This window comes from Platalea leucorodia, assembly GCF_965183815.1.
Source record: "Platalea leucorodia genome assembly, chromosome: 6".
NCBI classification, from domain to species: domain Eukaryota; kingdom Metazoa; phylum Chordata; class Aves; order Pelecaniformes; family Threskiornithidae; genus Platalea; species Platalea leucorodia.
In genome coordinates, this window is record NC_138828.1 from 72786018 (window position 1) to 72798282 (window position 12265).

A 12265-nucleotide genomic window follows, 5' to 3' on the forward strand; every position below is an offset into this window, starting at 1 on the left:
CTCGTGCAGCAGCTTTTAAAAATATCCAAAACGAACACATACTATTATGAAAGATTCTGTTTCGTTTTGATGGCAGTGACTTTTACAGAGCACAGGGGCTCCCTTCTGTGCCTCAGAGATCAGAAGCAGTTCAAAGGTGGGAGTCAAAATGTGAATTAATAGAATTGTAAACTGCAGCACAAAACCCTTCCCAGAGTTTTTCACCTGTATTAACTGATAATCAGAGAATTTACACGACCAAAAAAAAAAAAAAAAATATTGTGATTTGAACAGATGCTCTTCCACATGTGTAATCAGGGGTACTTCCCTGAAGATTTTTTTACCTTGCAAAAATCTTTTCCTGTAAATCTGTATGCCACTTGTGGTCTTATTACCACTGTTTTTTTGAACATGTAGACCAGTGATATTGTCCAGGAGGATAAGATCTGTAATGTTTGTTGAGAGCAGCGTGTTGGTGTTATTAATCAGAAGTGTAATGTACGCAGTTTGAGGGTCATGTTCAACATCCACCTGAAAACAGAAATATTAGTATTAATGGTGCAAAATGGCTATATGTGCATCTTAATAGCAAAATTCATAGTCTTGATTACTAATAAAAGCTCATTATATGTGTAAACTTATTTTCTGAAGGCATCCTGAACGACCTGCAAATGGCACTACACTCAGTTTGATCTCAAACTCCCAAGGAGATTTTAATCTTTGGTATGTCAAGCTATTGCTTGGAGACAAAGGGACAGAAAGCCAGAAGTTGGAAACTCAGCTCATGCAGAACCAGAAGTGAAAACAAGAATCTGAATATCCCCGTGATACCTCATACAACACAGAACTGGATCATAACTTTATAATCAGAGTCTGGAAAATTCTTAACTTTGAACTTCTGTACCAGAAGGATGTTTCTTTTGCAAGCTGCCCTTGCTGCAAATTCATTCTCTCCATGCAGTTTTGGTCTCTATTTCCCTTTTTTCACGGCAACCACACTCTTCAAAGGGTGACGGCTGCCTCGATTCGCCCTTCCCATGGGAAGGCTGATGGAGCTACCAGTGGACTTCGACTTCACGGCTCTGCTTCCAGTTAGTAGTGAAGTTCATAAGCTAATCACCAATCCCTAGCAACATGCACTCAAGTGATTTTATTTATTTATTCCATCAGGCCATTAACTCTTATTGAGTAATTACACCCTCTAAATGAAATTACTCTGAGCACAGAGTTGCTTACTGACCTCTCACCTTCCAAATTGCCTTCTCCTATAACTCATATTAAACCAGAATTGTCTAAAACTTCATCAGGTCTATAATATGCTGGCCCATAGTATAGCCATGATGGTGTATCAGGCTTCTAATAAGGACACCAAATTAACACTTATTTAACGGACCAAAGTACGATTCAGGCCAAGCCTCTCTCCTTTTTCCTCCTCCTTTTTAGGAAATGTCTACTCAGTATCTGGACACCAGCAAATATAAATAATAAAGCAGCTCCCACAGAAATAAGTTCTAAAAATATGAATTGTGATAGACTTCAGAAATCACACCAGCGTTCATGGCAGCCACAGGGTTCGACATATGTAGTTATGATTTCATTGTGCACCGTTGATCTCTGTATTTCATAATAATTCAGTACAGAAACAGATTACAGTTTTAGGATATCGTATGAATCAAGGAGAAGAAACAGTTTATTGAAATTATTATTCCTCAGTTTGCATTTTTCTATTTAAGTGACAATAATTAAAGTACATTTGAATAAATCCATTTATATAATAACTCTCCTTGGTGTACTACACTAAATTTTCCAAACTCAGTACAGCAAGTTCAACCTCAACTGTATTAAACAAATCTTACGGAGGCAAAAACCCAACTATTTATTGTACTAGGTTCTGCAAATAATTGTCAGCATGTATAAAAATAGGCTTAATCATATTTGTGAGGAAACCATTACCAATTTCATATGTTTGTATATCATGAATTATACCACAATATTTATGAGACTTAAAATCACCAACTATTAAAAATGTGATATATTTTGGGCAGATTTTCTCCCTCCTGGTTTCTGAACTGGCATGATGCAGTCAACATGCCTTTCAACCTTTCCTGTGCAGTCACGAAGGCTAGAAACTTGCTTTAAAGAGCACAAACAAAACGAAACAGGAAAAAAAGCCTCAAAGCCACATAAAGGAAATCCAAAGCCACAAAGCAGAGACCCTGACCCAACCACCAAAACAAGAAAACACACCTTGAAAGATTCAAGGTTGAAACTGCACAAGTTGTTAATACTGTATTATGCTCCACAGTAAGTGTGGATGGGCTTGGGCAAACAAACATGTATGCACCAGCAAGAGAGGGAGCTAGGGAAACAGGGGGAAATAGAAAAACTGTTTCCTCCCTTCATTTTCCCATACCTTTCCCTTGCTCTTCTGTGAGATGAAGGCAAAAAATGAGGATTTCAGGGTCTCTTCCTGTGCTTCTAATCAGGCACAAATATATTCCTTTACATTTGGGGAGACGGGATGTAAACAGTAATTTAGATAAATTCCTACAATAAAATAGGCTGAGAAAGCAGCATGTGTATATTCACCAGCAGGTGTGGGAATATGGCAGCATATACCTCCTTCGCCTAGGCAGGAGGTTTAATGCACACGCCCACACACTGCTCATTCTCTTTCTCCAACCAATTTTGCACTTTCTCTTCATTTTGTTTCATTTAATAAAATTCTCAGTTCAGTGACTAAACAAAGCAACCCTTCAGAGGTATCCCAACTGTATCGCCTATCTCCTACCACAACCTTCCCCAGGCGGCCAAAAGGCCACATTTGTTGCATTTCTGATTAATATTAAATACATGTTTTGCGTTCTTTATTTTTCACTGGCAGTCAGTTTTAAGCTAAATTGCAAAGGGATTGAAAGAATTTGGATTTTTTTCCCTGATAGCACTGGAGAAAGCAGCAGATGAGAAGCAGTAGGGAAGCTCTTGGGTTTGACCTCTCCTAGAAAGAACCTCCTCCATATGCTGCTGCCATCGGGATCAGCGGCCACTGGATATCTCCTTTAAGTTGCTCCTCTAATTTGCCTGAAGATGTTTTTTCTCGCTTTTGGAGCAGATGATTATGCTGCCAACCATCTACAGGAACCGAACCCAATGGCAGCCACTGATGATGCATAAATGCATACTCTATCTTCCCTCTGCTGCTGAAGCACACCGTGTGTGTCACCACCCCCTGCAAGCGGTATCACTTCAGGTACCTGGGAGAGTGGAGTGAAAGAACCACAGCAAGAGCAAGGACATGCTAGGAGAAAAGAGAGGAGGAAGGAAGTGCCATGGAAGTGAAAGGAATGGAGAATCTTTGGGAATAAGTCAGAATAACCAGAAACTGGAAAGGAGGAAAAAACTGAAGGATCATAGAATCATGGATGATCTGCAATGCAAGAATGCTTAGGAGATTGAGAAACAAGACAGGTGGATGTGTTAAAAGCCAAACAGCCAAATTTAAAGATTTACTTCAGCTCTGCTAAAGATTGTTGTCATTATGAAGTACTATTATAGAAAAGTTCATGTCATACTATGGAATGAAGCTCTTAAAGGAGCACATTTCTGGGAAGAAGGAAGGGACTGGGTGCTGGAAGCATAGGTAAAATTTAACCCCCCCAGTTTCAATAAGGGTATTTCTGCAATAAGGTGTTGGAAAAATCCTGACTCCAAGAAGTAAACGTATGTCATCTCCATGCTCTGAGGAGCCACTCATGGTAGGAGGAGGACAATGTGCAAAATTCACTTTTTTCCATTTAAAACAGCTAAAGACCACCACAGGCCAGTCTGTCTCTTAGCAGGAAAGCATCTGTTCAGACGAACTAGGATTGAAGTAGGTAACAACGTAAGCAAAGGAAAATAAAATGTGAACTGCATTTTAAGGTGGAAGACAGCCACATACAATGGCATAGTTTTCAGTAATTTACAACTAATAGCACTGCAAAATTATTTTGTAATAATCCTAGCATCTACAACAGATTAACTTTGGTCTTGTACAGCAGGATTTCACAATTTTTAATGAGCCCGTGTGAGGCTGTGCTATAAATAGCAGAAAAAACCATGTAACTGTCTCAAATTCTCTGAGAGGCTCTGACATAAAAATTGGGAATCTTCTGTGTTACTGCTTCTTATGCTTGAAATGCTCACTATTCAGCCTCATTAATTATGATATGCTGCCATTTCAATAACAACATTATAGGTAATTAGTGCCATGAAATGTGATGTATATTCATTCTTCTCTACGCATATGATCTGGTGCAGGTTATAATGTCACCTCTTCTGTACTGGTTACTGAATCTTCTACCCTCATATGCAGCATTTCAGTGGCTGAATTCAGATTTGTCTTAAAGTTGGATGCGCTTTCTCTCTCCAAGGGACAGGTAAGACGAACTGTCTCTTAATTACAAAAATTTCAGACTTGTTTGTAAAAAAAAAAAGCAGGGGGAAAAAAAAGAAAGGAAAAATAACAGTCTAGGCAAATCTATCAACCTATGCCACATAAAGTAAAAATAAAATGGAAGGTTTAAAATTTCCTTGTAGTAGGAGGTCTTTGCTCCTCATAAGCATTTTACACAAGTCAAATGATACCTTTTTTCCATTAAATACCGTGCTGTAGCTGAGTCTCACTGAATATGCAGACATTGGCTCTTTTATGGCTGTGTGATAGGATGCTCAAAGACACAATGGGCATCACGGGGCTCAGTGCCCCATCCTTCAAAAGGAGTCCATACTTGACACAGGTAGGGCACCCATGGTTGAGCCAGGAGAGTATCTCAGAAGGCTTATCTCATCCCCTAAAGAAGCTTGTCTCTATCTCTATCCAGCCTTGTGGTTAATTTCTAGAGTTCACTGAGCTTTGCCCATTTATAGTGTTACAAATTCACACTGAGGTATTTACTTTGACCACAGTCCAAAATCCCCTGAAGTCTGAGAGAAGACTTCACTGACTTCCTTCAGTTTTGAATCAACATTGCAAAACTGCCTCTTACAGAGGATGCAACCATCTTAACATCAAAATGGACGTTCTCCCAAACACTCAGCATGGGCACAATTCTGCTCCCACTTTTTAAAGGACATTTGGGGACAAACTTCCTACTAAGTTAACAAGACAAATGTAAGAAAACTTACCACACCACATTTCTGAAGGGTTATTCCAAATCCAGAAGACACTGACAAATCGGACACATCTTCAGGCTGTGGAGGAAGAGGAAAAGCCTACATAGTGTATGAGAATACCATAATTCACAAACTGCAGGACAAGATAAATTATGTAAATAATGAAATGAGAAAAAAATTTAAATATATTAATCGCCTTCAAATTTAAGAGCTGTGTTATCCCAATAGTTAATCTTTTCTTCTAGTCCAAATTTGTATGAACTAGTTATTCCCACAAGTAATTACTAGCATCTTAATTGATATATTCATCTTTTGGCTACCACAATTCCCTAACAAAATACACTATGGACAAAGTTCATCAGACTATACAGATCCGTTTCATTACTAAGTGTCTATCAAAATTTACACACCAATCACATAGTTGTATCTGTCACAATAATTCTTTGGAAGTCTCACAACTAGTTGGTGTTGCTGAAGATGTCTCAAGTGAACATAATCACCTGAGACAGAATTAGAAACGTACTAATTGGGTAGTAAATTCCCAGCAACGTTCACTTTTGATATAATTGCTACAATCCTTACAAATATTAAAAGTGGCAAACCATCTTTTACTGACCAGCTGGTGCTTAACAGACGACTCTCGTTTGAACAAAATCTTCTTTGTCCATGAGGGTATCAAAGCAAACAGTGAATGGCTCCACTGATCGTCCGAGGCTGCAGAAGTTAAGAGCCGGTGAGAGGCTTCACTTGCTTGAATGACCAGAGGTAAGGACATCACTGAAAACCAAGGCAACACTGCATTAGAGCTAAAGCTGGCTCCTGTGCAGCAGCTGCTTGGTGCAGATTCCATCCAGGGATGGGGCTCGTGGTACCTAGTGCTGTGAGTGCACACAGCGACCTCAAAGCACTTAAAATCAATATAGGTAACAGAGACATGAGGCCAGACAGGAAACAGAGATGGGATTTACCCCATAAAACCCAGCAGGAGTTAGAACAAAACTGTTTCCTACCTAGGGAACTCACATATATCCCACAGATAACTTCTTGCCATTTAAATGTAAAGCGTCTAATGCATGAATTAAAAAGCTTCAGCCTTAAATCAACTGTTAATATTTTCAACACAAAGAAATTTTCAGCAAAGCATAAATAATTGAAGCACTCTACAACGTGAGTGGCCTCCATGGTAAAGGTATTCTGCTTCAAAGACATAGTCTGCCAATTAACCATTAACCATGTCAATACATATTCAGAACAAAACTACTTCTCAGTTGAGTAAAGCTCTCAGTTACATTTCAGCTGAATTGGAGTGCCATCAAATCAAATGCTCCTCAATTTAGTAATTAGCCATATAAATGCTATCTTATACTCCTATATTTTTATGAAAGATTAGTCTACGGTATCACACCAAATTACAAGAACAGTTTTGAAATCATATCACTTTCATCTATTAAAGTAAAAGCACCTGTGACATTAATAAAAGAAGCTTACACTAAAAATCAATAATTTAATACACTAAATTGTCAAAAGGTAAAGCTGCTGAATGAAGAGAACAAATGTCATGAAAATTTCAAAATGATAGTTGGCTGTCTATGTTTAAAGAAGATACTTTTGTTCTTTCTTTGCATAACAGTTCTCATTTATTACTTATTTTTAAATCCCATATTTTAATCATTAGCAATATATATTCATATAAACAAAAACTCTCATTGAAAAGCAAAGATTTTTGGCAAATGACATTTTTCTGTGAAGTTTTCATTTTTAAAAAACCTATTATATGTTAATGAAATATGAAAAGCTGAAGATACTAAAATCTCGTTAATATGAGAAGCAGCATATTTTTGAAAAGACATTGCATTGTTCGAAGAACAATATAGAGGAATAGTTAGCTGTAAATAGAAAAGAAAGACATGCACAGAGCATTCAGAATTGGACCCTTAAAAGGAGGTCCTATAAAGGGCCTTGAAGCATTGATGCACATGAATCACTGAAAAGATTTCTGTTAACATAATGAACAAGATGTACTCCTGCTGCTTACAGAACCCAGATGGACATGTGTACCTTGGGGAGCTTCACTGTCTTCCCATGCTGGAACAGCATGTTTTTTATTTGGGAGGGAATGGTTTATATTGGACAAAATTATGGATATATGGGCCAGGAAAAGCTAGTTGTTTATATTTTACGATCAGTTTTCATTCACTTCTCTAAGTTTTACTTAAACCACTGTTAAACAATGCAACAGAATCAGACTAATTTAGGGACTGTAAAAATAACAAGGTAAACTTGGTGAGAACAGTAATATGTATAATTACAATACCAAATGTCTGCGTATCTTTGGGGCTGGAATTTTTTCAGGGTAGTCATGCACAGCATATTTCTGTTTCAAGACTAAGTAACAGCCCAAATCACTCAGGATGACACCAGTGCTGAACTGTACATGGAGTACAACCTGCTACCTACCAGTCTGAGCCCACCTGGCCCTGGCACTCCCCAGCAGACACAAGTATCATACTATATCCCACCTCCAATGGCTCTAAACCCATGTTCTGACTACTGAATCAAGCTTCTTTGCAGATTTTATAGATATATCCAAACACTGAAAAATATTATTTTTATATTTGCTGTGTCTCTCATGTATTAATCCAATTGCCACCCCATTCCGATGGAGGTGGAGCAGCAATTCTCCTTTTTGTTTTCTTGCCAGACTACAGGAGATGCACTTTCCTTTATAGTAAACAGAAACCCTGACTGAAGATATGGAGCTTCTTTGTAGGGCTTCATAAGAGTCAGAAGTCAAAATGGCTAAATGGATGGGCTGGGTTGAGTAACTACTGCCTTGAAAGTGCTTCTTATTTAGCAGATCATTTCCTTCTGTATTCAGGATGAGGGAGGTCAGCCAACAAGAAGGGGGTAATTGCTTCATAAAATATATTTTGTTCTTGTGTCCTATGCAGCATGACATCTCCACCAGCACACCCAACTGCACTTCCATGTGACAGCAAATCCTGATACTCCCCTCTTGAGAGTCCACAGCAACCAATTTAATTAACTGATCATACTCTTTAACTCTGAATAAATCTCTGTATTACTAATTACACAGATGAGTCTGTTTTCAAGTTGTGCTTTGTCATCACTTACAATCCCAAGATAATGTGCCCAGCTCCCAGCAAAAGTCTCCAGGCATGTTATTTGGCTGCTCCATCATCGGTAATTGGAGGTTGGGGATTTTGTAGGTTCTTGACATTATGCTGAGCAGCCTCAACGCTGATGATGATTACAAGAATACTTCTGCAAATTCACTTGTATCCTCCCAGCACTCACTGCAAGGTTTTGCTTAAATAGATTCAATCAGTGTGACGCGTATCCATACACCAACATGTGCCACTGCCTTCCTCCAGATTTTTTCTCATCCTTCCTATTAATTTTTAACAACATAGGCTGTTTTATAATACCCTGGTTTCCCTTGCCAGTAAAGCAGCACTTTTCTATCTCATTATTTTTGTAATATCAACTGTTAGTTAAATAACTTTTTCCTGATCCACATATATTTAACTGTCACTAGAACATTATACAGCTCAGTCCAGCTGACCTACAAGAACATAACTGCTTTTCCACATAACTTGCTGCGTATTCTTAAAATCAAGACATCTCTTTTCAAATGAGGTCCTAGACAGATTGTAGATGGCTGATGATTGTTTGAAAAGCTGGATGCTGAATATCTGAGAAAGGACGGTACAGGCATAACACATTCTATGGTTTTCACGTCTATTCTAGATTTCCATTCTGAAATTGGTTTTTTTTAACAAATATAGATTCATCTGAGGTTGGAAAATACTAATACTTGACTCCTGCGGCCTTTCACTAACAAGCATCGAGCTTTCTTTTGGATACCCTGCTGCTCAGAAGCGGGCGTGCACCATTGTCAGCGCCCCTTCAGAGGTGCAGCCCAATTCTGACACCGACTCTGCCGTCTCCTTGTTCCTCCTGCTCTCTTTTCTTCTTACAGCTTCAATCTTTGCCATTTCTCTGGCTGTTTTCAGAAAAAGCCATTATCAGAGCTGCATGATCTTCACTTCCATTAGTTTCTAAATGGAAACTATTCCTGCTCCTTTTCGAAAGGGAAACTTTGCAGAGCAGGGGAACAATTTCAGCTCTACTCACAGCCCAAACAGCCCCCTCTCAGCTGGGCTGGCCAGGCTGCTGCCAGGCTCTCCCAGAGTACAACGCAGAACATGAGGCTTAATCTGGGGCTTTCCTGCAAACACCTCCAAAGATGCCAAGTGAAACAGTTCATCAAAAAAAGGCAGTAATTTCACTTTCTTTTGAGATGTGAGACAATATCACTATCTTTAAGATGAAATTTTCTTTGTTTTGTTTTCCTTAATTAAACAGTACACATTTTACAATGTATTATCAAGTTGTTAAATATTTTATCTTACTTTTAATTAGCACGTTACTGAAATGTTTTCCCATGATTTAATCCTCCATAAATCCAAGATAAACAGATATGCCAGAGCCCTGTCTTAAACTGCATATTCCTAGCTAATTACCAGTGCTGACAGGTCGGCTTTGCACTGAATTACAAACTGAAAACATGAAAATAAATATTAATATAGCTGAAACAGCTGGAAGATTGGTGTAACATTTTACCACTCACATTCCTAGAGCATTCACTCAGTCCCACATATGTGCAGTGCCACAACAATATGAAATGACAAATGCACAGTTGATCAATTTAACGCTGTTCAATTTTCTTTGCTATTCTCCCCAGGTAGTCATTTGCCACTCCTCAGCTTTGTGCACTATTGCTTTGGGTGGTGATCTTTTGCTCTTTTGGACCTCCAGCAGCCACACTCAAGGCACACGCAATAAACTTAGGAAGGAGAGCTCCCCACTCCCAGATACCGCTGCATTCACTTGCTGCGCAGGGTGTGCAAATACAGAAAGGATCCAACCTGGTACAAAATGCACTTACCGTGTGGAGACAAAAGGATGATACAAAATTAAAATAGTCTTACAGTAGGTTTTCAGCTAAGACTCCAGTATGTCCTTAAGGCTCCCATACCTTTATGACACATCCTAACCTGCCAAATTACAGTAGGAAAGTGAAGTCTCTGACAAGTTTGTGAAATGTCAAGTTCAGAATTAAAAATTACCTGACACTGAGAGGAAAAAAAGCAATTTAACTAAAACAGTCATTCTAATTCTTAGCTCTTGAAGGCTGCATATTTCAAGTCCCACATCTGCAGTCTGATTTGCTTTCCCCCAGAATTTATCAGCAAAGCTTTGAATACTCTTGCTTTATTTCAGTGGGGAAGAAAAGAGTTAAATATACTTGCTTACTATATTTCTGTTGTTGTTGTTGTTCTGAATTATTCCCTGTCCTGAAAACCATCCAGGATACAAGATCCAATTTGAAGTCCTTTCAATTACACACAACAATGAACAGGCAAAGGTAGTAATTTACTTTATTTCAGTTTTGAATGTTGCCATTAGCTTTTCTTGTTCCAAAGTCAAAGAAACTATGGGCATCAACAAGACAAAACAAATCTACTTTCCAGGCCTGTTTTGAGTAAGTCAGAGCAGACTCGAACATAACTCAAAAATCCATTGTGTTCCCCAATCACAGGACTATTCTGGGACTGCTTTTTCTCATCTTATCCAGAAACAACTCGAAAAAGCTTCCAACAGAAACCCTGACATCACTGTGCTGCCACAAACCATTTCACTTCAGCACACTGCTACTTTCAATGACAAAGGTTTTATGCAGAAGTTCCTAGCTCGCTGTTTTCATTGAGAACTTCTTCAGTAAGAAATAAAGAGTCTAGTACCTTGATTAAGGAAACCACTAAAAACTTAGCTTTAAATATGTTAAAAATTCATGTTTATTAGAATGGGACAATTCTCAGTTACAAAACCAAGCATACAATTCAGTGCTTGTAGCAGCCCCTCATTTAACACGTATATTTACCTACTAAAAAAATGGCAGAGTTTCATAGAATCATACAACCATAGAATCATTTAGGTTGGAAAAGACCTTTAAGATCATCAAGTTCAACTGTTAACGTAACACTGCCAAGTCCACCACTAAACCATGTCCCTAAGCACCACATCTACCTGTCTTTTAAATACCTCCAGGGATGGGGAATCAACCACTTCCCTGGGCAGCCTGGTCCAATGCTTGACAACCCCTTTCAGTCAAGAATTTTTTCCTAATATCCAATCTAAACTTCCCCTGGAGCAGCTTCAGCTAATTTCCTCTTGTCCTATCACTTGTTACTTGGGAGAAGAGACCGACCCCCACCTCGCTACAGCCTCCTTTCAGGTAGCTGTAGAGAGCGATAAGGTCTCCCCTCAGCCTCCTCTTCTCCAAACTAAACAACCCCAGCTCCCTCAGCCGCTCCTCATAAGACTTGTGCTCCAGACCCTTCACCAGCTTCGTTGCCCTTCTCTGGACGCGCTCCAGCACCTCGATGTCCTTCTTGTAGTGAGGGGCCCAAAACTGAACACAGCACTTGAGGTGCGGTCTCACCAGTGCCAAGTATGGAGGATGATCACTTCCCTAGTCCTGCTGGCCACACTGTTTTCAACCACTACAAAAAGATATTGTGTGTCAAAATCCTCCAATTGCCCCATTTTTTCCTTAGCACCAGGAGGTTTTTCTGACCTACAAAACAGCATGCATTTCCTCTCTCAGTGGATGGTACGTTAATAATTTGCAACCCATCAGAAAGGAAGATGTGAACAGCAAAGATGACATTGAATAAATACAGGAAAAAAACAAGGAAGCTCAGCAAATCTGAATTATTTGCTTTCGTATTTAAATTAATAAACTCATTTGTGAATTAGCCATGGCAGAGGGCAAAGAAATTAGACGACTGCTTCAGAGCGTGTAATTTCTTGGCAAATGCATGTCATGAAATCATCTCTTGGGGAACTGCAGCCATGGGGGGAGTCTATTTCAGGCACGCATTGCCCCTCTTAATACGCTGTATGAGGATGTTGTCACCTGTCAGGGTACTCATCTTCACTACACTTGGGTGAGGCAGCACACTATTTATTATACACATAGAAAGAAAATAAAGACAAGAGACTTAGAGAAACTAGGTGATTGTTCAAATGTACACAAAGAGGC

General features: G+C 39.0%; 1 protein-coding gene across 1 annotated transcript in view; it reads right to left on the bottom strand.

Moving 5' to 3' along the window:
- The window catches only part of EVC2 (EvC ciliary complex subunit 2), a gene marked incomplete at both ends in the record, with an annotated part of 73917 nt that overhangs the window by 57791 nt on the left and 3861 nt on the right, over positions 1 to 12265 (bottom strand). The window contains 3 exon segments of the mRNA XM_082315009.1: positions 324 to 510; positions 5146 to 5211; positions 5750 to 5910. Coding sequence (XP_082171135.1) covers positions 324 to 510; positions 5146 to 5211; positions 5750 to 5910 — 414 coding nt within the window.